We start from the raw sequence: 24,988 nt of genomic DNA, 5'->3' as shown, positions 1-24,988 counted from the left end.
TTAAAATAAAAAATTATTAATTTAATTATAACAGGGCAACAGCATAATGAGAGATTCGCTACCAAAAAGTAAAGAGAACGCTAGAGAATATAGGACTAGCAGAGGCCAGGCACGGTGGCACATGTTTATAATTTCAGCAATTTGGGAAGCCAAGGCAGGAAGATTCCTTGAGGCCAGGAGTTTGAGACCAGCCTGGGAAACACAGTGAGACCCTGTCTCTACCCAAACTAACTAACTAACTAACAAAAAAAAAAAAAAAAACAACCTGGGTGTGGTGGCACACACCTATAGTCCTAGGTACTTAGGAGACTGAGGTGGGAGGATTGCTCTAGCCCAGGCGGTCAAGGCTGCAGTGAACCATGATTTTGTCACTGCACTTTAGCTTGAGCAACAGAGGGAGACCCTGTCTCCAAAAAAACAAAGAGTATAGGACCAGCTGATATAACAAGCAGTGACTGTCCCTACTGTCCCAACGCTGAGATACTACGATCAAGGAAAAGACTCCCCACTATGGATGAGATCCAGCCCCCCCTTGGAGAGAGCACACTCATGGGTAATTCAATAGCAGAATTGCTGCATTACCACATGGTCGAACATGCTAGCAATCTGCCCTCTGGAATTTGCTGAAAATTCACCCTCTGCGGTGCTAGATTAAGCTATTAATGAACAGTTGTCTCACTACAAATCCACCCAGGCAGATGCAGAGAAACTGCTGGTCACTGGGTGCTGCTGAGCACCGTGCAGGGCAGGAGCCCGGTGAGGGAGAAGCTCAGTGCCTGTGGAGATTCGCACACCACAACCAGAAAGAAAAGCCTCTTACAAAGTCCCTCTAGTACTACGTACTGACAACATTTAATCATGTACCAGCTGACAGAAGAAGCATTTAAGGAACCCACCTCTATGTCTGCAGATCAGGCAGTGAAGGGTGAATATGGAACTGATGGGCAGTCATTGGATGGACAGCTGGTACATGACATATTTCCCTCTACCAAGAAAGAAAGGGAAGAGAGAAAAGAGAGAGAGGACCAGGCATGGTGGTTCACACCTATAATCCCAGCAGTGTGGGGGGCCAAGGAAGGTGGATCACTTGGGTCCAGGAGTTAGAAACCAGCCTGTGCGACATAGTGAAATCCTGTCTCTACTAAAAATAAAAGAAATTAGCTGAGTGTGCTGGAGTTTGACTGTAGTCCCAACTTCTCAAGAGGCTGAAATAAAAGGATCACGAGTGTCTGGAGGTTCGAGACTGCACTGAGCCGTGTTCACACTCCTGCCTAAGTGACACAGCGAGATCATGTCTCAAAAAAAGAAATGTTGGTGAAAATGTGGAGAAACTGGAACCCACATACATTACTGGTGGGAACACAAAATGGTTTAACTACTTTGGGTGTTTCTTTTCTTGTCGTTTTATTTATTTATTTATATTTTTACTTTTTTTGTGTGACAGAGTCTCACTCTTTTGCCCTGGCTGGAATGCAGTGGTGTGATCCTGGCTCACTGCAACCTCCACCTCCTGGGTTCAAAAAATTCTCCTTGCCTCAACCTCCCAAGTAGCTGGGATTACAGGCATCTGCCACCATACCCAGCCAGGCTGGTTTGAACTCCTGACCTCAAGTTATCCACCCGCCTCGGCCTTTCGAACGCTGGGATTACAGACATGAGCCACCGCACCTGTCTTCTTGTCATTTTAATTTGATTTTTCAAAAACCGAGACAGGGTCTTGCTATCTTGCCCAAGCTGGTCTCTCTTTACTCGTAGGCTCAAGTGATCCTCCCACCTCAGCCTCTCATGTAGCTGGGATTACATCAGTCACTGCACCTGACTGGTGTAACCACTTTGGAGAACAGTTTCTCAAAAGGCTAAATGTACAACATCATAGAATGCAACAATTTCTCTCCTAGGTATATATCCCAGAAAAATAAAAATGTACGTCCACCCAAAAACTTGTACATGAATCTTCATAGCAGCATTATTCATAACAGCCAATACATGCAAACAACCCAAATGTTCACCAACTGAAGAATAAACAAAATGTGGTGTGTCTCTACCATGGAATATTATTCAGCCATAGAAGGAACGAAATACTGACACATGCTATGACAGGAAGGAACTCTGAAAACACTGTGCTAAGAGGGAAAAAAAAGCCAGCCACAAACGATCACATACTGCACAATCCTATTTATATAGAAGGTCCAGATTAGGCAAATCTATGGTGACAAAAAATAGATCAGTGGTTGCCTATGGGGAACACAGAAGCATGGGGGGAGTAAGCCACTAGCTTACTCCCCTCCATGTTCTTAGCTAGTGGCTAAGAACAGTGGATTTCTCTATAGGGTAATGAAAGCTTCTAAAATGGATTGTGGTGATAGATCACAGCTCCATGAATATTCTAAAAACCACTGAATTGCATACTTTGATAAATAAATTGCATGGTATGTGAACTACATTTCAATAAAGTTGTTATATAAAAAAAAGAAAATAGTGGGCTGGACACAGGTGGCCCATGGCTGCCTATAATCCCAGCACTTTGGGAGGCTGAGGCAGGAGGATCACTTGAGGACAGGAGTTTGAGATCATCCTGGGCAGCACAGCACGATCCCATCTCTACAACAAAAAAACAAAAAATTTAGCTTTGCATGGTGGTGTACGTCTGTAGTCCAAGCTACTTGGGGAGGCTGAGGTGGGAGTATTGCTTGAGCCCAGGAGTTTGATTCTTCAGCGAGCCATGATCACACCACTGCATTGCAACCTGAGTCAGAGCAAGATCCTGTCTCCAAAAACGAAAGAAAAGAAATGCAAGTTTTTATCACTTTGTGAGAGTAACCAAGTTTGTAAAGAAACACATAAGAACAAGAGCACTGAATGGTGAGAGTGGGAGGCTGGTTAGGCTCACTGCTAGCTAAGGGACTTCTGGAAAATTCATTAGTAAAATCACAGCTCTGGGGGTCAGTCAGGCAGCCAAATGATGAATGTTAAATCCATTACAAATGCCCATCGTCTTTCTTTACATCCCTTCTAATGAAAAATTCCTAAGTGCCTAAATAGCAAGTGTTCTCAAATGATAGCAGCTGTTTATTAAAGAAATAACACCTCAAATTTTAAAAACCATGAGTCAAATATTATTCTCTTCCTCCCATTTTACATGTGTGCCACCTAAAGAACAGAGAATTTAAGTAATTTTTCTAAGTGGCAGAGCACAGATTTAAATCCTATCACTTTGGCCTCAGAGTTTGTGCTTTATTTTATTTTATTATTTTAAAATTCACCTTTTTTAAAACCAAGAGGCTTATGCAAAATTCTGATAGGATTCAAAAAAAACCTCTTGCTTTTCCTGACCGTGGGTCAAGGCAGGGCTCGTGCTGCATTTTCTTTACTTATAATTGGATAGAGACATGATGACAGGAGCTCTCTTGGTCATTGTGCACCAGAAAGGAGAGTGAAGAGAAGCACAGGGAAGCCAGTCTTACCATGTTTGAGCAACTGAACCAATGTCAGCCTCAGCCTACCTGCACAATTACTTTTATGTGAGAAAAACAGGCATCTCCCTATTTTGATAATCACAGCTAGCTACAGTAGCAAACAATCCTAAAGCTACTCTTGGTAACATTATTCCTAGAGCCTCAATCCTTTTAACTCATTATATTAGCTGTTCATTTCTCTGTTTTTCCTGACATCTAATTGATAACCAAAAGCTTATGTTATTAAATAAGCTTTGGATTAACAGGATCAATGAATGAAGAGTTTCAAGATACCAAAAAAAAGTTCACAGAAGTACCTGCCAAATGTGCCAACTGACTACTATGAACTAATTTACTTTTGAGAAACAGGCTATTTCTTATTTGCTACTGACAGTGCCTATAAAAATGGTGCACATTAACTGGCTGTTTTATTTTCTCCCCAGTCTTAATATCTAATATCCACAGACTGAGATTAGGGCACCAGCGTATACAATGTAACTTCATACTAGACTTCGAAGGGGACACGAAGTGTAGAAATCATAATCTTCTCCATAAAGTTCCTGTCACCTTGGAATTAACCTCCCCTTTACATAGTCTCATTGTTCACCTTGTTCAAATCTTCATAGGTTCAGGCTCAGGTCTCTGTGCTCGCGCAGTGTGTCTTTTTACCAAAAGGAACACCTCATGCACTTTTCCAAAAGGAGAAAAGTAAAGGTTTGAATGGATTTTTAGTTCTCGGCATTTTTGAACAGAAATAATCAGGTATTAAGTTGCTCAAAGATGCCCACAAGCTTTCATAAGAGAAACATCTAATTCATAACCAAGAGTTTCTGTTATTAAGTAAGTTTTCCTTTAACAGGATCAATGAATGAAGAGTTTAAATACTCGCTCTAATCCCCATTCAGTCATCTGGTATACTCTCTGTGAGGTATACTCTTAGTCATCTGGTATCCTCTCTCTGAGTATGCCAGCTGATTAAATGGAAATTATTGCACCACTAAACACCAGTACTGCAAACTCTTATTTAAAAAATCAACACCTAGGACATAAAAAAATGATCCTAGGCTGGGCACGGTGGCTCACGCCTGTAATCCTAGCACTTTGGGAGGCCGAGGCAGGCAGACTGCCTGAGCTTAGGAGTTTGAGACCAGCTTGGGCAACATGGTGAAACCCCATCTCTACTAAAATATAAAAAATTAGCCGGATGTGGCGGTGTGCGCCTGTAGTCCTAGCTACTCGGAAGGTTGAGGCAGGAGAATTGCTTGAACCTGGGAGGCTGAGGCTGCAGTGAGCAGAGATCATACCACTGCACTCCAGCCTGGATGACAGAGCGAGACTTTCATCTCCAAATAAAAAAAGAATGATCCTAACGCAGTTATTTCCTTTTGCATCTATGAGGAGATGGAAGAAATACCCATATTTGATGGTTGGTTGGGAACTGTCTTTGGTATTGTAGGAAGTATTTTAATACTGTGAACATGAAAAGATGAGAACCCTGCAGACCCCGTGGGCATGGAGAGAAGGAAGTACATTAGAGGGTGTCGTAGGAAATACTTTGATTCCAGGCACCGCTGTTTAAACCACCCCTTAAAAGAATAAAAAAAACAAAGACAAAAGATGAAACATTCCATGTGACCCTCTGCACCCTTATTTGTTGTAATAAAGGAAAAGCATTTTAGGGATTTTCTTGAGTGCAGTTTATGACGTGATCCATGTTATTTACTTCCTGTTAATAATTTTCAAAATTTCAATTACAGACATTCAGAAATTTAGCTTTATCACAGGCAGCTGTTCACAGGTAAAACTAGTTTGGTTACCTTCATCTGTATAAACATGAAGCTAGTGAGCTGACATAACTATTAAACTGGAGAATCAACAGAAACACGCCAAGGACTGGCCCTTACCTTCCACAGTGACCTCAATGTCAGGAAGCTTTTCATTACTCTCAGGGCTTCGTGGTCTTTTTAGAAACTGTGAAGCTGTAAAATAAAGCACAGAATTACTTTAGTATATTGTAGAAAAAAATACAGAAAGAGATGCTTTATAAGAGCAGAGTATTAAAATTCATTCAGTTTGGCTCTTTTCAAAGAAACCTGCAGAATTAAACTTGTAGTGTAATCCTCCACAGGCGGCTCAACAAAGCCACGGAAAGACGAATGAACTGGGATTGCAAATGTGACACTTCCAACAAAATTTTTTTTAAAGAAAAAGAGGTCCATTAAATAAAATACCTTAAAAAGCCAAGAAACTAACTGCAAGTCCCACAAAGAGAGTGGCCAATGATTCTGTGTGATTTAAGAAATGCGGATAAAGAATGTCTTAATGCAGTGAAATATAATACGAAATACAGGTAATCTCTTACCTTTGATGTTTATTTTATTAGCCACTCCAGGAGGCAAGTAGGAAATAACTAGTTCAGGTCTAGAAAGAAACTTACTTTTTACCAACAATGGTGGCCTCACAGCTAGTAAAACGGTTGTGATATGACCAGGGTTTTTTCCTAAAGCTGTTCACAGAGTCATCCTGTAATGTCACAATAATTCCTATCATCGTGGATGAAAACCCTGACTTTTCCTTCCTATGACTGGCAAGTAGTTGTCTGAAGAGTAAATTACTTCTTTCATGAAAAAGAAAATTAACACTAGTGTGCTTTCTTCAGCCACTAAAGTTCTGCAGAAATGCAGATATAACAAGAAAAACTCAATCATCAGGCTGGGCACGGTGGATCACACCTGAAGTCCCCATACTTTGGGAGGCTGAGGTGGGTGGGTCACCTGAGGTCAGGAGTTTGAGACCAGCCCGGCCAACTTGGTGAAACATCATCTCTATGAAAAATACAAAAATTAGCCGGGCATGCTGGTGCATGCCTGTAATCCCAGCTACTTCGGAGGCTGAGGCAGGAGAATCACTTGAACCTGGGAGGCGGAGGTTGCAGTGAGTTGAGATCTCGCGCCATTGCACTGCAGCCTGGGCAACAAGAGTGAAACTCGGTCTCAGAAAAAGGAAAAGAAACTCAACCATCAATATTTACTTGCTAATAAGACTGACCCAGGAATAACAGAGCAGATAAAACCCAGCAGATTAAACTTCATTCAAGTACTAAGGCATAGTGCATGCCACCACAGTGTGTCTGAACATCATGGAGGCAGTGGTCACTATTCTTGCACCGATGAAGATGACTGAGTACAGGATGGGGAATGGCAGGGGCAATGGAGAGTGCCAGGACTGCGGCTCAGAGCCAGGCTTTTCCATCAAGGACTTACAGCCACACCTGTCACCTCTAGCTAGAAAAACATTTTAGTAGAAATGTCATTTTATTGTTTTAATTCCAGAAATGACAACAGTGGCAAATAGAACTTACTTTTTATTGTTGTTGTTGTTGAGGCAGAGTCTCGCTCTGTCACCCAGGCTGGAGTGCAGTGTTGTGATCTTGGCTCACTGCAGCCTCTGCCTCCCAGGTTCAAGTGATTCTCCTGCTTCAGTCTCCCAAGTAGCTGGGATCACAGGTGCCCGCCACCATGCTCGGCTAATTCTTTGTATTTTTAGTGGATACGGGGTTTTCCCATGTCTGCCAGGCTGGTCTCGAACTCCGGACCTCAGGTGATCTGCCCGCCTCGGCCTCCCAAAGTGCTGGGATTACAAACATGAGCCACCACACCTGGCCTAAAACTTACTTTTTACCAACAAACTTGATTTTATTACTCCCACGGACGATCCTTTCAAGTCATGGAATTCCAAACCAGGAGGGCTTCAAAAGGGAATCCTGTCTGGCAAACCTTCTACACACACGAACTCGGGGTTTGATTCAAACACAGGATATGGTTCTTTTACTGCCTCAGTGAGTCCAAGAGCTTAAGCTGAAAGAGAACATAATTTGTGGAAAACAAAATTTGACACAGACATTCTTTTACTTGTATCTGCATTCTCAAGTACATTATGGACAAATTGTCTACAATCAAGCAATATTCACTTCATATTGAAGGCATTTTGCTTAGGATATTGGGCAAATCTGAAGAACAAGCCTAAAAATTAAGTACTTTTGGGAGGAACATTTTAACCCTTTCCCTCAAAAGGAGAGTTATGTTAGTAGCCAAAATGACCTCTGTGTTCTAAGCAGAAATGACCGAAGGCCATTCCACATACCAGTGGCCCCTGGCAGCCTTTGCATTCCATCAAGAGTCAGGGTAGCTGTTCAAAGACAGGTGGTGTCTATGATGCAACTAAGCAGCACTCAGTAAGTTCATGTCATCAGGCACACAGTAGACAGGATTCCTGATAAGAGACAGGAAACATCAGCACCAGGTATTGAGATAATGGACAGGAATGCCCCAGGAATGCTGTGAGTGCTCCCCAGTCCTTACTTCCTTCTCCATGACAGATACACCCAAAACTGAAACACACTTTCTTGCTGAGCCTGTTCAGAATCGTTCAAGACAGCACTCCAGGAAACCTCTGTCAACAAATCTAAGTATTTGCCGCATGTGTTAGCCAGATTTGAAGTACAGACAGTGGAATGACACTTATCCCAATGCCTCCCTTCCTCTCCCATCCTGACACATGAGAAAGCTGAATCCAAGAGAAATGAAGTCACCTGCTTGGTTTCAATAGCAAGTGTAGTAGTAGAAATAAACCAAAATCCAGTTTCTGGGACCTTCCTTTTTTAGGTCCTAAACTTCTACAATTCATTCAGACATAACCCTTCACTGATACGTTATTAAATTAAAGACCAACAATAGGGGAAGGACTATGAGTCCCTTCATGTTCATATAAAAGGGCAAGACTCATCTCCAAAAAATAAAAAATAAAAAAATATTTCAATTAAAAAAAATAGTGTGATGGTCTTTGGCGATGTTTAAATAGAAAAGAAGAGTATCACTTTCAAATAAGCTGACAGTTTCTGAACACGTAATAACCAGGGTCACAGAATCAGAGGCCAGTGAGAAGATTCAAAAGTACCCCTGTGAGCCCCCGTGACACATACACCACCAGGAAAATTTCCTGTTCCTGTCCCTCCAACGAATCCACAGCAACATAATGTCGGCAAGTGACACGATCTGCCTCCCCTATCTCCAGGCAGCCACAGGGAAAGTGAAGAGCAAAGGGACCATTCCCTGTGTCACTGATAAGTGAGGCTCAATGGGAAACACGCAGCATGAGGGGCACCCAAAGTTAGCTGACAAGTTCAGTATCTCCCCTTTGTCTTCCTGCTTCAGGTATTATCTGCATCTTCTGCTCTTTTCATGATAAGGAAAGAAGCAGCAATAGCAATAGCGTGTCTAAATGTGGGACTACCCATCGAGCATCATGGAACTTAATATAGAAGTTTATACAACCCTCGGAGCTTTCAGAACCTGGTGTCCTAACACGTACATCCAAGTTTTCTAAAGCTCTTGACCAAGGTAGTAGACTGTGAGCCCCCAGGAGTTCACACAGGTTTTCTAGGATCTTCACACTGCTAACCACAGTCATGGCAACGCCTTCATTGCCTTTTTAAACAATTGTTTTCCCAATTGTCCCCTTAAAATTGGGCAGTATAGGCTGGGCACGGTGGCTCACGCCTGTAATCCCAGCACTTTGGGAGGCCAAGGTAGGCAGATCACATGAGGTAAGGAGTTTCAGCCTGGCCAGCATAGTAAAACCCTGTCTCTATTACGAAATACAAAAATTAGCTGAGCATGGTGATGGATGCCTGTAATCCCAGCTGCTCCGGAGGCTGATGTTTGAGGTATAAGAATCCCTCGAACCCAGAAGGCGGAGGTTACAGTGAGCCGAGATAGTACCAGTGCACTCCAGCCTGGGCAACAGGAGTGAAACTCCATTACAAAAAAAAAAAAAAGAAGCAAGCCCAAATCTTTTTTGTTTTTTGAGATGGAGTCTTGCTTTGTCGCCCAGGCTGGAGTGCAGTGGCGTGATCTCGGCTCACTGCAAGCTCTGCCTCCCCGGTTCACGCCATTTTCCTGCATCAGCCTCCCGAGTAGCTGGGACTACAGGCGCCCGCCACCACGCCCAGCTAATTTTTTGTATTTTTAGTAGAGACGGGGTTTCACCATGTTAGCCAGGATGGTCTCGATCTCCTGACCTCGTGATCCTCCCGCCTCAGCCTTCCAAAGTGCTGGGATTACAGGCATGAGCCACGGCACCCAGCCAGGCCCAAATCTTAAAGTAAAACTTTTAGCATAGAATATAAGAATTGGTGAGAATTCCATTCCCTGGTTACTTACCCCATAGGCTGAAGAGCTGCCTCTGCCTCTAAGGATCAGGGCATTCTGTTTTTGATAGCAGAACCTAAGTCAGAATGCAGCACAATCCCTGAAAAATAGAACATCAGGGTGAGTTATCCTGACCTTGAGATTGCTTCTCTAGCTCTTTCATTAAAAAAAAAAAATATATATATATATATATATATATATGAACCAAGAAGCCGATCCCCTCTTGCCACCTCAGTTATTTGAACTCAGCTACTCAAGGTCTATTTTGTCAAGATCAAGGGCTCCCATGAGTGACGGTGAGGCAGATCTGATCACTCAGAGGGGGAAAGGTAACCTTATAAAACCTGAAGATGTGAAAGGAGAACGTAGCTGTTGCTCAGAAACTCCACTAGCCCATCTTGAAAAGAAATTATCTACAAACAGAGTAATTCCCAGTTTCCAATTCTAGGCCTTATAGTTTTGCTGAGTGTCCCTAAAGAAGTTTTCTTTTCCTTTTTTTTTTTTTTTTTTTTTTTTTTTGGAGACAGTCTTGCCCTATCCCCCAGGCTGGAGTGCAGAGTGCAGTGGTGCAATCTCGGCTCACTGCAACCTCCGCCTACTGAGATCAAGCAGTTCTGATGCCTCAACCTCCCAAATAGTGGAGACTGCAGGTACATGCCACCATACCCGGCTGATTTTTGTATTTTCAGTAGAGATGGGGTTTCCCCATGTTGGCCAGGCTGGTCTCGAACTCCTGAACTCAGGTGATCCGCCTGACTCAGAAGCCCAAAGTGCTGGGATAACAGACGTGAGCCACCACGCCTGGCCTTCTGCTCTCTCTTATTTTGCCCACCTAATGTAAGAAAACTAAGCTAAAATACATTTTTTAAGCAAACCAAAAGGAAGCTCTCTAGGTGGTATGGCTACTATACTCAGGAGACTTGAACTTTCCTTGACCCAAAAATGGCTGTCTGGAAGTCAGCATCCTCAGAGTACACTTCAGATGCAAACTAGAATACATCAGTGTAAACTAAGGAAGCCCACAGCCTTCGCTTGCGTAAAACTAGATGCAACAGGCCGGGGGCCGTGGCTCACGCCTGTAATCCCAGCACTTTGGGAGGCCGAGGCGGGCAGATCACGAGGTCAGAAAATCAAGACCATCCTGGCTACCACGGTGAAACTCTGACTCTACTAAAAATACAAAAAAATTATCCGGGCGTGGTGGCTGGCTCCTGTAGTCCCAGCTACTGGGGAGGCTGAGGCAGGAGAATCGCATGAACCCGGGAGGCGGAGCTTGCAATGAGCCGAGATCGCGCCACTGCACTCCAGCCTAGGCGAAAAAGCGAGACTCCGTCTCGGGGGGGGAAAAAAAATACACCAAGCGTGCACCACGCCTGGCTAATTTTTGAAACTTTTCTACAGACGGGGTTGCGTCACGTTGCCCAGGCCAGTCTTGAACTCCTTAGACCAAGCCATCCTCCCCCTCGGCCTCCCAAAGTGCTGGGATTATAGGGTTCAGCCAGCCTCATGTTTTCTTTAAGCAGTCCCTCCCTGTTGCACACTTGGATAGTTTATTTATTTATTTATTTTAAACAGTGTTTACCTCAGTCTCGCAGGATGGAGTGCTGTGATGGGATCATAGCTCATGGCAGCCTTGAACCCTGGGGTTCAAGGAGCTGGGAAGTTGAGGTGAAACTACTGAAATGGGGTCGCGCCCAGTTGCTCAGGCTGCTCTTTAACTCCTGGCCTGAAAGGATCCTTCCGCCTCGGCCGCATCCAGACATAGTTTTCTAGTTTTGACCCACATAAACACTGTGCTGGGTCGGAGTTTGTCAACTACCCATCTCCAGCCAGCAACACAAAGGACCTGGCAGGGAGGTCGCGGTTACCAGGCTCCGCTCTAACGAGAAAACAGCCTAGCTCCAGGCACTGTACCGTCACTGTGACGTCGCGGAACGCCCGGTGCTGTGACGTCCCCGAAGACACGCGCCTGTGACGTCGACGAAGGCCCACCCCCGCGACGCCGCCAGAGGCCCGCCCCAATCGGAACTCGAGGCGGGGCTGCGAGGGGGTGGGCGGGGTCCTCCAGAAGCGCGCATGCGCAGGCGGGTGGCCACAGGCAGCTGGTAAGCTTCTGCAGGCTCAGACCCGGCGGCAGGCACCAATAAACTACAAGGGGAGCTTTACCACTGCCTGGATTACTACTACCTGCGCGACTTCCCGGCCTGCGCGTTGGGCGCAGCAAGGGCTTGAGGCTACTGGAGCACGCGCTGCGCACCAACCTGCTGGCGCCTGGCGGGCACAAGGACAAGGTGGCGCAGAAGCTCCTCAATGGACAGCACAAGTCCGCTAGAGCCAGCTGCAGCCCTTGCCACGCACTCGCCTCACCTGAGGCTGTGTAGGTGTGGCCCCCAACACCTAACCCAGCCAGGTACCGGGGACCACAGCAGCGTCCCCTGCCGCCCAGCGCCGCTCATACTCGGCAGGGTTGGCCCCCTCTGCGGCTGCCCCGCATTAGGGAGCTGCAACCCCTAGCTTGACCTCTGATGGCTGTTGCAGCAACATTAAAACCTTTGGAAATCTGTAGGGTGGTAGAAGGGTCTAGGAAACAAAGAAAACATCTCATTAAAAATAAAAGCGATCGGGCCAGGTGTGGTGGTTCACGTCTGTAATCCCAGCACTTTGGGAGGCCAAGGGAGGTGGATCGCGAGGTCAGGAGTATAAGATCATCCTGGCCAGGATGGTGAAACCCCGTCTCTACTAAAAATGCAAAAATTAGCCAGGCGTGGTGGCGGGCACCGATAATCCAAGCTACTAGGGAGGCTGAGGCAGAGAATTGCTTGAACCCGGGAGACGGAGGTTGCAGTGAGCCGAGATCGCTCCACTGCACTCCAGCCTGGGCGACAGAGCGAGGCTCCGTCTCAGAAAGAAAAAAAAGAATTGCTTGAACCCGGGAGGTTAAGGTTACGGTAAGCCGACATTACGCCACTGCACACCAGCCTGGGTGACAGGACAGAGTGAGATCATGTCTTTAAAAAAATATATATGCAAGTGAGAGCTTTCCTTCCAGTGCTCATGCTCAAACTGAGTAAAGTAATTGGGCCGGCCCGGTGGCTCAGGGGCCCTTAATTCCAGCACTTTGGGAGGCTGAGGTGGGCGGATCACTTGAGCTGAGGCGTTCCAGACTAGCTTGGGGCAACATGGTGAAACCCTGCCTCTACAAAAATACAAAAAATTAGCTGGGCATGGTGGCGCAGGCTTGTAGTCCGCACTGCTTGCGGGGCTGAGGCAGTAGGATCGCTTGAGCCCGGGAGGTGGAGGCTGCAGTGAGCGGTGATCTCGCCACTGCACTCCAGCCTGGGCGACAGAGTGAGACACTGTGTCAAAAAAGAAAAAGAAACTAACTGATCTATGTTTTTGTCTGATTTCCTACAGGATACCAAAGGACCTGTTCAAAGTATTTTCTGTAACTCCAACTGTAACCTGGTTCTAGAAGGAGAGAATCCATGTTTGGTAAACAGAACTTTTCACCCTGACTTCAGTTTACTGCTTCGATATCTTTTCCTTACTAATTGATTGTTAATTAAGTCCTGCCTAGCAAGTATAAAAACCTCTGCCTCCTGGGTTCAAGCAATTCTTCAACCTCAGCCTCCCCAGTAGCTGGAATTACAGGTGCCCACTACCACGCCCAGCTAATTTCTGTGTGTGTGTTTTTTTGTTTTTTGTTGTTTTTTTTTTTTTTTGAGACGGAGTCTCGCTCTGTTGCCCAGGCTGGAACGCAGTGGCGCGATCTCGGCTCACTGCTAGCTCCGCCTCCCGGGTTCACGCCATTCTCCTGCCTCAGCCTCCGAAGTGGCTGGGACTACAGGCGCCTGCCACCACGCCCGGCTAATGTTTTGTGTTTTTAGTAGAGACAGGGTTTCACCGTGTTAGCCAGGATGGTCTCGACCTCCTGACCTCGTGATCCCCCTGCCTCGGCCTCCCAGAGTGCTGGGATTACAAGAATGAGCCACCGTGCCCAGCCCACATTTTAGAAAATGAATTCTAAGGCACAGAGAGTTCAAGTACCTTTCCAAAGATGACACAGCTAATTAGACAGCAGACCAGGTGGCCTGACCCCAGGACTTTTGCCCTTGACCTCTACACTACCATGTCGAGCACAGCAGTAAATATTTCATACAGTTTCATCCAGATTTTTCCTGTTGGTTGTGGTAAACCACATATTGTTGTTTTGAGACAAGGTCTTGCTCCGTTCCCCAGGCTGCTAGTGTGAAGTGACACAAACATGGCTCACTGCAGCCTCAACCTCTGGGGCTCAGGCAATCCATTTCAGCTTCCCAAAGTGCTGGGATTACAGGAATGAGCCATCATGCCTGGCCTCACACTATATTTTAATGTTTTTTTTGAAAATGGAAACTTTTACCAATGACTCACTTCATTCAAACTAATGATAAGGAAATGATGTTACTCTCTTTTGTTTTGTTTTTGCATTTTTTTTTCTTTTTTGAGACAGGGTCTTGCTCTGTTGCCCAGGCTAGAGTAGGTAGTGCAATCATGGCAGCCTCGACCTCCCAGACTCAAGCAATCCTGCCCCTGCTTCCCAAGTAGCTGAGATTACAGGTGCATGCTACCACGTTTGGCTAATTTTTGTTGTAGAGACAGAGTTTCACCATGTTGCCCAGGCTGGTCTCAAACTCCTGGTCTCAGCTATCCTCCACCCTCAGCCTCCCAAAGTGTTAGGATTACAGGCATAAGCCACTGTACCTGGTTGATGCTGTTCTTTTTAAATGCATTTTTACTTTTTTTTTTTTGAGACGGAGTCTCACTCTTTCTCCCAGGCTAGAGTGCAGTGGTGCAGTCTCGGCTCCCTGCAGCCTGGTCTTGAACTCCTGACCTCAGAAGATCCACCCGCCTTGGCTGCACACAGTGATTTTGCTCATTTTAGATACTAGAACTTTTTAATTTAAAAAAAAAAAAAAATTCTTTTTTTGAGCTGCAGTGCAGTGGCATTATCTCGGCTCACTGCAACCTCTGCCTCCCAGGTTCAAGCGATTCTCCTGCCTCAGCCTCTTGAGTAGCTGGGACTACAGGCGCATGCCACCATGCCCAGCTAATTTTTGCATTTTTAATAAAGACAGGGTTTCACCATGTTGGCCAGGATGGTCTCGAACTCTTGACCTCATGATCCACCTGCCTCAGCCTCCCCAAAGTGCTGGATTACAAGCATGAGCCACTGCGCCTAGCCAAAACAAAACAAAAAAAATTTTGAGACACAGTCTGTCATGCAGGCTGGAGTACAGTGGCAGAGTCACAGCTCACTGCAGCCTGAGTCCGGGAGCTGAGGCTGCCTTGAGCCATGATTTTGCCATTGCACTCCAGCCTGGGTGACAGAGAGGCCTTGTCTCAAAAAATCCATCCATCAATCAATCAATTGTTCCACTATAGGTAATCTGTCATTTGCTGTTTAACTACTTTCAAGGTTTTATCTTTAATTCTGAGAGGTTTGTGACATATCCTTGCATAATTCATCTAATTTATCCTGTTTGTGGTTCATTCTCCTTCTTAAATCTGTGGCTTTCTGCCTTTGAAAATTTGGGGGAGATTTTCAGCTGCTATTTAATATTTTTTTAGCCATATGCATTTTTCTCCTCTCCTTCTAGGACTCCAGTGACAAGAATGAAAGATTTTTTTTTTTCTTTTACCGTCCCACAGGTCCCTAAGCCTACACTTTAAAGGTTCAGTTTTCTCTCTGTTGTTCACATTGGGAATTTCTATTGATCTATATCCCAGTTAATAGATCCATTCTTCAGTCACTGCAATTCTAATATGAATTCTTTTTTTTTTTTTTTTTGAGATGGAGTCTCTCTTTGTCGCCTAAGCTGGAGTGCAGTGGCACCATTTTGGCTCATTGCAACCTCTGCTTCCCAGTTCAAGTAGTCATTCTTGTGCCTCAGCCTCCCGAGTAGCTGGGATTACAGGCATGCACCGCCATGCCCAGCTAATTTTTGTATTTTTAGTAGAGACGGGTTTCACCACATTGGCCAGGTTGGCCTCAAACTCCTGAGCTCAGGTGATCCACCCGCCTCAGCCTCCGAAAGTGCTGAGATTACAGGTGTGAGCCACTGTGCCCGGCCCTCTAATATGAAATTTAAGAACTTCCAGTTATTATCATTTGCAATTCTAAAATTTCCATTTGGTTCATGTCTCCAGTGGTTTTGCTGGGGCTTTTTCATTTGTTTGAAGCATGTTTCTCTTTACTCATTGGTGAATTTTTATGATGTTTTCTTTAAAATCTTTGTCAGATAATTCCAACATATGTGTCATTTGGTTCAGATATGATGTTTTTTTGTTTTTTTTTTTTGACACAGAATCTCGCTCTTGTCAGGCAGTCTGGAGTGCAGTGGTGCAATCTCGGCTCACTGCAACCTCCACCTCCTGGGTTCAACCTATTCTCCTGCCTCAGCCTCCTGAGTAGCTGGGATTACAGGCTCCCAACACCATGCCTAGCTAACTTTTGTACTTTTAGTAGAGATAGGGTTTCGCCATGCTGGCCAGGCTGGTCTCAAACTCCTGACCTCAGGTGATCTGCACCCATCGGCCTCCCAACATGCTGGGATTGCAGGCTTGAGCCACTGCACCCGGCCATTTTTTTTTTCTTTTTTCTTTTTTTTTTTTTTTTTTGAGATAGAGTCTAGCTCTGTCTCGCAGTCTGGAGTGCAGGGCGCAATCCTGGCTCACTGCAACCTTCGCCTCCGGGGTTCAAGCAATTCTCCTGCCTCAGCCTCCCGAGTAGCTGGGATTACAGGCGCCCACCAACACGCCTGGCTAATTTTTATATTTTTAGTAGAGACCGGGTTTTGCCGTGTTGGCCAGGCTGGTCTCAAACTCCTGACCTCAGGTGATCTGCCTGCCTTGGCCTCCCGAGGTGCTGGGATTACAGGCAGGAGCCACTGCGCCCAGCTGGTGAGTGATTTTTTATTGTGTCTTGAAAGTGTGGGGTGTTATATTAGGAGGCTCTCAGTCTGATTTAAATATTCTTTAGCCAACATCACAGTGGTGGGAAAAGGGAGTTGCGACCTCATTACCATGGGTAGAGGCAGAAATCCAGGCTCCCCTCTCAGCCCCCACCAATACCACAGAGAGGGTGGAGAGGACAGGAACAAACAATTCATTCTCACCTGGCAGGGCTGGAAGTTCAGTCTCCACCCAACCTCTACTGACACTGTGGAGAAAGGGAAGTGCCCTACACTTCCAAGAGCAGGGGGAGGAGTTTCAGTTTCCCCATTCAACCTTTTTTAACACAGAGAGGAACCTGGGGAAAAACTAAGTACAAATTTCTTTTTTCGCTGGGGTGGGGCATAGAGGCTCATGCCTGTAATCCCAGCACATTAGGAAGCCAAGGTGGGAGGACTGCTTGAGCCCAAGAGTTTAAAACAAGCCTGGACAGCTGGGCGCGGTGGCTCACGCCTGTAATCCCAACACTTTGGGAAGCTGAGGCGGGTGGATCACAAGGTCAGGAGATCGAGACCATCCTGGCTAACACGGTGAAACCCCGTCTCTACTAAAAATACAAAAACTTAGCCAGGTATGGTGGCACGCACCTGTAGTCCCAGCTACTTGGGAGGCTGAGGCAGGAAAATCGCTTGAACCCAGGAGGTGGAGGTTGCAGTGAGCTGAGATCATGCCACTGCACTCCAGCCTGGGCGACAGAGCAAGACTCCATCTAAAAAAAAAAAAAAAAAAAAAAATAGTGAGATGCTGTCTCTATAAAAAATTTTAAAATTACCTGGGTGCAGTGGCACACATGTGTAGTCTCAGCTACTCAGGTGGCTGAGAAGGGAGGCTAGCTTGAGCCCAGGAGGTCCAGGCTGCAATGAGTAATGTTTGCAACACTGCACTCCAGCCTGGGTGACAGAGCAAGACCTTATCTCATAAAGAAAAAGAAAAAACAGAATTTCACGATGGCAGCTACAGAGCCCTAAAGTCCAAGCACAGGGCCCTATGCAGTCACACCTTTGTGCTTCTCACTCAATTTTCTGTTTTTCATAACGATCCTGAAAGCTCTTGTTCTCTATAGGTGATTTATATTTGTTTCTATTGTAAATTAATTATTTCTCCATAATATTTGCTAAGTAGTTAGTAATAATATATAGGAAAGTCATTTTGTACAGTTAGTTTTTATGGTTATTTTAGAATTTCATCTCTAAGATGGAGATGAAATTCTATAGTTTCAATATAAATTCCTTTGGGTTTTTTTTCCTTTTTTTTTTTCCTGTGAAAAAGTCTCACTCAAGCCAGCATGCAGTGTTGAGATCACAGCTCACTGCAAGCTGAAATTCCTGGGCTTAGGTGATCTTCCCACCTTAGCCTCCCCAGTAGCTGGGACTACAGGTACACACTACCATGCCCAGCTAGTGTTTTATTTTTTGTAGAGATGGGGGTCTCGCTATGTTTCCGATGTTGCTCTCGAACTCCTGGCCTCAAGCAGTCCTGCTGCCTTGCCTCCAAAAGCGATTACAGGCGTGAGCCACAACACCCAGCCTTCTCTTGGGTTTTCTACATAAAATAACCATCTACAAATAATAGCTATTATTTGTTCTAAGTTCAGACAACAACCCCATGAAGCAGTAATATTATTAACTCCATTTCACAACTGAGGGATCTGAAACATGAGATTTGTTCAGGGCCAATGAGCTAATAAGTAGCAGAATAAAATTCAAAACCAAATCCAAGCCTTCCAGCTCCAGAGTTCATGTCCTCACCACCAGACAATAATAGCTCTATACTGATTACGTTAACTCCTTTTTTCTCTACTTTTATTTCTGTTAGAAGACTGAGTACCTTGGTAGAACTGCCAGAACAATGTTAATTGTGGTGACAGCAAATATTCTTGTCTTCTAATTTTAACTGACAAATGTCTCCAATGTTTCGTTTTTAGGAATGATGATGGCTGCAGCTTAACCAGAAAACCTCTGTAGCATGAGAGTATTAATAATAATGTATATTTTCCTAAGAAAGAATCAAATCAATTTTTGGAAGAGGGATGGATTGCAAAACTTTAGTAATAAAGACTTCTGTTCCAAAGGTTTATTCTAATCACATTTACCCTACATAAAATACCAACACCTTCTTGTTGCAAACACAGAAACTCCAGCCGTTGTATTGACACTGACTTAAGAGAAATAGAAACCTCTATATAAGGCAAGAGTCCACACCAGAATAATTCGACCAATATGAGAAACCTCCAAAAAAATCAATTCAATGACCTACTTTAAAGATATGTGAGAGTCCCCAAAAAGTCAGTTTTTGTGGGAAGTTGGTATGCAGTTGATATGGTGCAATCTTGGCTCACTGCAACCTCAACCTCCCGTTTCAAGCGACTCTCCTGCCTCAGCCTCCTGAGGAGCTAGGATTACAGGCACCTGCTACAATGCTCAGCTAATTTTTGTACCTGTTTTGAGATCTTTTAGGCAATTTATCAGAAATGCTCCCTATACATCCTGGCTTCCCCCCCGCCCCCCTTACTTCCCAGGGTCTTAGCACAGAAAACCAAGTCAATAAGCTGCACCACTCCAAATTGATTAGCTTCACAGTACATTTAGTCGAAAGCAAATAAGCAGAGTTTAGTAGGAAGAAAAAGGAAGAATTCAGGTCAGGAGTGGTGGCTCATGCCTGCAATTCCAGCTCTTAGGGAGGTCGAGGTTGGAGGATTGCTTGAGCCCAGGAGTATGAGACGAGCCTGGGCAACATAGTGAGACACCATCTCTCAAAAAAAAAAAAAAAAAAAAATTAGCCCAGTGTGATGGTGCGTGCCTGTGGTACCAACTACACAGCAGGCTGAGGTAAGAGGATTGCTTGAGCCTGGGTGGTCAAAGCTGCAGTGAGCTACGATTGTACCACTGCACTCCAGCCTGGGTGACAGAGTGAGGCCCTGTAGCAAAAAAAGAAAAAAAAAAGTGGGGGAAGTATTCAGCCTTATTAACTTACAACTACTCAAAACACTGAGGCAGAAGGATGGCTTGAGCCCGAGGGATTGAGGCTGCAGTGAGCTACGATCACACCACAGCACTCCAGCCTGGGCAACAGAGCAAAATCCTGTAAAAAAAAAAAAAAAAATTCAGCTACTAGAATCCAACACACTTAGGTCTACAGTGGCCAACTCTACAGCACATGGATTTTCACCAGCTACAGAAATCACAACATTCACACCTGCTAATTGGCAGAGGGGATCAAGTAAGGGAATAAATTTAATCTCAAAATAACATTTTAATTCTCCCAGAGAAAAATTTCACTACCCACGACTACCACTAAGTCCAAGCAGTGGGCTCTCATGAATGCCCACCCTTTTCCAACAAGCCTGGGGGACAGTGAAGGGTGCTGAACCACGTAGTGACAGCATCGCTGGAGAGGCAGTGTGCCTCTATGGGTGCACATCTGCCAGCTACTTGGAACATCATAAAAGAGCCAAGGCAGCTTAATTTTACACCAAATTCTTGCCACTAGCAGGAATAAAACTTTCAGACTCTGGCCAGGTGGTGGGGTATACCAAAGGGTTCTTTCAGCTCTTAGATCATCCCTGAGGTCAGCTTCCTGGGGAACCCTCCTAGGCCCATCTGCCATGAAAGACAACATGTGGGGGACAGACACATTGGGCAGTGCACAGGCCTTATCTTAACTTCTGAGTGCTTTTATTCCCTTACTTATGAGGCTACTGTGTGAATTATATAACTTTTGCTTATTTTATTGTTTGGTTCCTTTAATCTTTTAATTCTAGGTTATAATTACTGTTACTATGTCTTGATCTATTTATTTTTCTTTTCTACTTATATGGGACTTATCACAAATAAGAATTGGGTAAGATTGGGTAAGATTTTTTTTTTTTTAAAACTTACTTTTTATTGAAAGTATCTTGCATTCATGATGGATGCTTTCTGGGTTTTACCACATATTTTAACGTAAAAAGTTAAATTATTTTTTACATGCAAGTAGTGTGAATAATTTTCTCCACATGGGAACACTGATTATAAAAAGATGACATCCCACATGGGTTAAGTGTCTTTTTAATTGAAAAGCTAACAAACTGTCCAGTTACATTTCTCCCAAAAAACCACAAACTGGGTAGTAACTGAGTCTCTAGGCAATATATTTAAAACTAAGAGGATTAAAAATAAAATTAAAGAAAAAGAAAACAAGTCCTCAGATGCAATGAAGGAAGCCCTGCTACATACAGGCTAATCGTTACTGTGGTACTCCTTGACTGCAGGAGGCTGGAAGACATCCTAGTAACTCCACTCAGAACATTTACTTCAAGAAGCCTTTTTCCAGTTTCCAACTCATGAATAAAGATAATATTTTGTTAATTCTATTCCAGAAAACTTTTTTGCAAGTTGTTTTATTTACAATGCCAACTTTTAAAAGGTCACTAAAGTTAACTGGACAATAAACTAGGCAGACATTACTTTACAAAAAAGAGGGAAAGCCCAAAATGCCACTTATAGAGAACCCACAGTTCAGTTTTATTCAGAGCAAAGAAAAAAGAAACTTTTGATCATACTAGAAGAAACTCAGCCATAGGTTTGGAATCTGTACTCAAACTGCACATGCAATGAGGATAATATTCTGCTAATACAATTGACTTGCCACTGCATTTGTCTACTGTTTGTCTAATATTAACAATTATAAACAGAGCAGTGCAACTAGTATTTGGAACAATCCTTACAGTGTTACAGTGTCAGGCACAACATTTCACTTCTCTTCACACCACTGGTTCTCTTTGCGTACCTGGGCTTCCTCCTCTTCAGTAAAGTCATTTTTGGTATTGAAGGTCCTGCGAATCTCCTCAGGAGTTCTCCCCTTGATCATATTGGCAATAGTCTTGCATGTAACATCAAGCAAACCTTTGATGTCTAAGTAGTTTGCAGCCAGAATGAGTTCAAAAAGTGTTCCTTGGGCAACTTTCAGGAATTCTTGGTCCCAAACAGGGATATCGTCTGTTTGCTTTTCTTTGTTCTCATCATCTTCAGGGGGAGGAGGGTCATCCTTGTGGTGGGTGTACCACTGAATGACCTTTTTAAATATTGCTGCATTCACATTTGGTAGAGGAACTGGGTCATCTCCTTCATCATCCATTCCCAAATCTTCCAACATGGTCTTGATAGTCACAGATTGTTTGGCAATCTCCACATCAACTTCAAATATCTCTCCATCAGAACTCTGCAACTTAATTGAAGGCACAGTGTTTGGTGTTAAGGAGACGGCCAGCGGGAGGCTGATGAGAGCTGGGAGGCATCAGCGGAGGAAGAGAAAAGTGGAGGACAAAGCCACTACCAACTTATTTTTTTTTTTTTTTGAGACAAAGTTTTCTTCTTATTGCCCAGGCTAGAGTGCAGTGGTGCAATCTCGGCTCACTGCAACCTCCGCCTTCCAGTTTCAAGAGATTCTCCTGCCTCAGCCTCCCAAGTCGCTGGGATTACAGGTGCCCGCCACCATGCCCAGCTAATTTTTTTGTATTTTTAGTAGAGACAGGGTTTCACCATGTTGGTCAGGCTGGTCTCGAACTGCTAACCTCGTGATCCACACACCTCGGCCTCCCAAAGTGCTGGGATTACAGGTGTAAGCCACAGCGCTCGGCCCAAGATTGGGTAAGATTTTTAAAGCCATTTTTAATACCTTCATTTATCTTTGGACTTCTGCCTTTTATTGGTGATTTTTATTCTCTCTTTTAAAGTTTAAACCACTTTCTTGTTAATCTTTATTTTTCAATGTTCTTTCATCTGGCATCCTGTTCATCTTTACTGCTGACATTTTGAAAGCGAGTAAAAAGTGAATTATGTTTTATCTGGATGTGTGTGTGGCTGCTATTGCCATAAGGCACGGCTGGGGTGGAAAAAGGGAGAGAAAGGAAGGAAAAGGAGAATAAAGGAAGACAAACACCCCCAGGGATCTCTTCCACATGCTTCATCCTGCAGAGACCCCTTCCTAGCATCCTCTGGCCTGAAGGAAGTCTTCGTGGAACTCTTTGGATTCCCATCCTGGTGTGTGATTCCATGATTTGCACTGCTTCAAAGTCTCAACTAGGAGACATGCGAGGAGAAAGCAACACACAGGAAACTCACTGCTGTCTAATAATTTCCCTCCCCAGCCTGCCTGCTATGATTTACTTTTCAGAGCCCTGCATAATTGCTCTATGTCTTCTCCCAGGGCTCTGCCTTCTCATGAATAGGAAGCACAGAGCTGAGTGCGCGCTCCATCTCTGCTGGATCCAGGTGTCCAGGCTTATCTTTAATGGAGTTGTGAAAACAAAGGCTATACCTCCAGGTCATGGCTTCTCAACATGGACACTCCTGACATTTGGGGCTGAATAATTCTTTGTTTAGGGAACCATCTTCTGCACTGTAGAATGTTTAGTAGCATCCTTGGCCGCTACCCACTAGATGTTAGTAGCACCCCCACAGCTGTGACATTTTAAAATGTCTCCAGGCCCGGCTTCGTGGCTCACACCTGTAATCCTAGTACTTTGGAAGGTAAAGGTGGGAAGACCAATTGAGTCTAGGAGGTTGAGAACAGTCAAGGCAACATGATGAAACTCTGTTTCTACAGAATGTAAACAACAATTAGCTAGGCATGGTGGCCTGTGGTCCCAGCTACTTGGGAGGTTGAGGCGGAAAGATCGCTTAAGCCCGTGAGGTCAAGGCTGCAGTGAGCCATGATCGTGCCACTGCACTCCAGCCTGGGTGACAGAGAGATCCTGTCTCAAAAATAAATAAATAAAAATGTCTCCAGATGTTGTCAAATGAACCCAGGACCACTAGTGCCTGGCTGAGAACCACTGGCCCCCATAGCCACACAAAAGTCATGCAGGCGGAGCCAAATAGGAAAGCGTGTCTGTCAACAGATGAATGGATAAAGAAAACGTGGCACACAGACACAGTGGAGTACTATTCAGCCATACCAAAGAATGGGATCCAGTCATTTGCAACAACATGGATGAAACAGGAGGATATTATGTTAAGTGAAGTAAGCCAGGCACAGAAAGACAACCATCGCACGTTCTCTCTCACTCACTGGTGAGAGCTAAAAAATTAAAACAACTGAAGGATGTTTTACCAGAAGGATGGTTACCAGAGGCTGGGAAAGGTAGTGGGGGGCATGGGGGATAGTGGGGATGGCCAAGGGGCACCAGAGAAGTTAGAAAGAATGAATAAGACCTAGTATTGCTAGCACAGAAGGGGAACTGTAGTCAAAAGTAATGTAATTGTATATTTAAGAGTAATTAAGAGAATATAACTGGATTGTCTGTAACATAAAAGCTAAATGCTTCAGAGGATGAACCCCTAAGGTGATTATGACTCACTACCTGCCTTGATCACAATAGCTCATGGAACTGATAAATACATACACCTGTTACGTACACACAAAAATTAAAAATTAAAAAAACAAAACAGAGAGAAAGGGAAATTTCCACCATCAGACACAGGCCCTGACACTCTCCTTGTCCTAAACTCTTGGAGCTAAGAGGAGCTGATGATGGACTCTCTGGTCCCCTTCCTGGGGTGACACACACTTCCTTTCAGAAGTCCTGAAGAGTGTTCGACCTCAGGGCAGAGGACTTGATGACTCTCAAAATTTTATGCAGTTCTCTTCAACAGACCTCGTATTTGTTACCTGTCAGCCCAGAACATGAGTTCTCAGCCCTAGAAGAATGTGACCCACACTGCGTAACTTGACAGGCAGCCTCTCCTATCGAGTCTCAATATTTTTGGAACACAGCTACACTTCCCTGATCTCTCGGGCCACCCACCTCTACTTTCACCACTGATGGGTCACACAAACACTTGCCACCAGCTGACGCCCCGATGAACCATGCCCTACCTGGGTGAAAGAAGCCAGGAAGGCCGGGACTTCCCTATTAGCAACAGGTCATAAAGGCTACGTCGGCTTGGACAAAACTCCCATGGAACACTCTAAATGTAAACCAGCTGATCTTGAACTTTCTAGTAAGAGTCGGGAAAAACACAAGTCCCAGGTCCATATTCAGGCTTTTAGAAGGCCTCCAGCTTCAATCTCTTTTTTTTTTTTTTTCCACCTTCAACCTCTTATGAGGTTCCCTGAGCAGAAGGTGTGGGGGGTGGAGTAGTCATGACCTATACCATAGCCTAGCACAAAAGCTTGCAAGAAAAAAACAAACACATAGTATTGACCTGGGCCACTTGGATTCTACCTCCAGAACTTGCACAGGAAATTACAGAAACCAGTAATTTACTTAACAACAGGAGTTGACACGGGAAGATACACAAAGAGAAGCAGAATCCGAGAAAGTGGAAGAATCACATCAGCAGAGAATGC

General features: G+C 44.6%; 1 protein-coding gene and 2 long non-coding RNA genes across 7 annotated transcripts in view; 1 reads left to right on the top strand and 2 right to left on the bottom strand.

The window, feature by feature from the left end:
• LOC129040619 (uncharacterized) overlaps positions 1–11,612 on the bottom strand; it is a 34,740-nt gene extending 23,128 nt beyond the window's left edge. Inside the window, exons 1-6 of one of the 4 annotated variants that reach the window (XR_010127069.1) lie at positions 11,247–11,592; positions 9,677–9,764; positions 7,599–7,727; positions 6,817–7,312; positions 5,360–5,434; positions 897–985 (exon numbers count right to left, since the gene is read on the bottom strand). This is a non-coding gene — a long non-coding RNA (uncharacterized LOC129040619). Of the gene's footprint in view, positions 1–896; positions 986–5,359; positions 5,435–6,816; positions 7,313–7,598; positions 7,728–9,676; positions 9,765–11,246 lie in introns of all 4 variants that reach the window. The other 3 variants (XR_010127071.1, XR_010127068.1, XR_010127070.1) reach the window with 3 other exon arrangements.
• A 146-nt stretch (positions 11,613–11,758) lies between these two features.
• LOC129040620 (uncharacterized) lies at positions 11,759–18,803 on the top strand. 2 transcript variants are annotated; one of them, XR_008503689.2, is made up of 3 exons: positions 11,759–12,045; positions 13,079–13,156; positions 18,582–18,803. It is a non-coding gene; the product is annotated as an uncharacterized LOC129040620 (long non-coding RNA). The 2 variants fall into 2 exon arrangements; XR_008503690.2 differs by having other exon boundaries at positions 11,759–12,074.
• A 1,884-nt stretch (positions 18,804–20,687) lies between these two features.
• LOC129041457 (S-phase kinase-associated protein 1-like) lies at positions 20,688–21,928 on the bottom strand (the record flags this gene model as incomplete). Its single annotated transcript, XM_054497036.1, has 1 exon — positions 20,688–21,928. A coding segment is annotated over one exon (540 nt), but the record flags the coding sequence as incomplete, so codon positions are not given.
• Between the last annotated feature and the right edge of the window lie 3,060 nt (positions 21,929–24,988).

This window comes from Pongo pygmaeus, chromosome 6 (assembly GCF_028885625.2).
Source record: "Pongo pygmaeus isolate AG05252 chromosome 6, NHGRI_mPonPyg2-v2.0_pri, whole genome shotgun sequence".
NCBI lineage: Eukaryota > Metazoa > Chordata > Mammalia > Primates > Hominidae > Pongo > Pongo pygmaeus.
The sequence above is the reverse complement of the archived record's forward strand: the minus strand, read 5'-3'. Positions and strand labels throughout refer to the sequence as shown.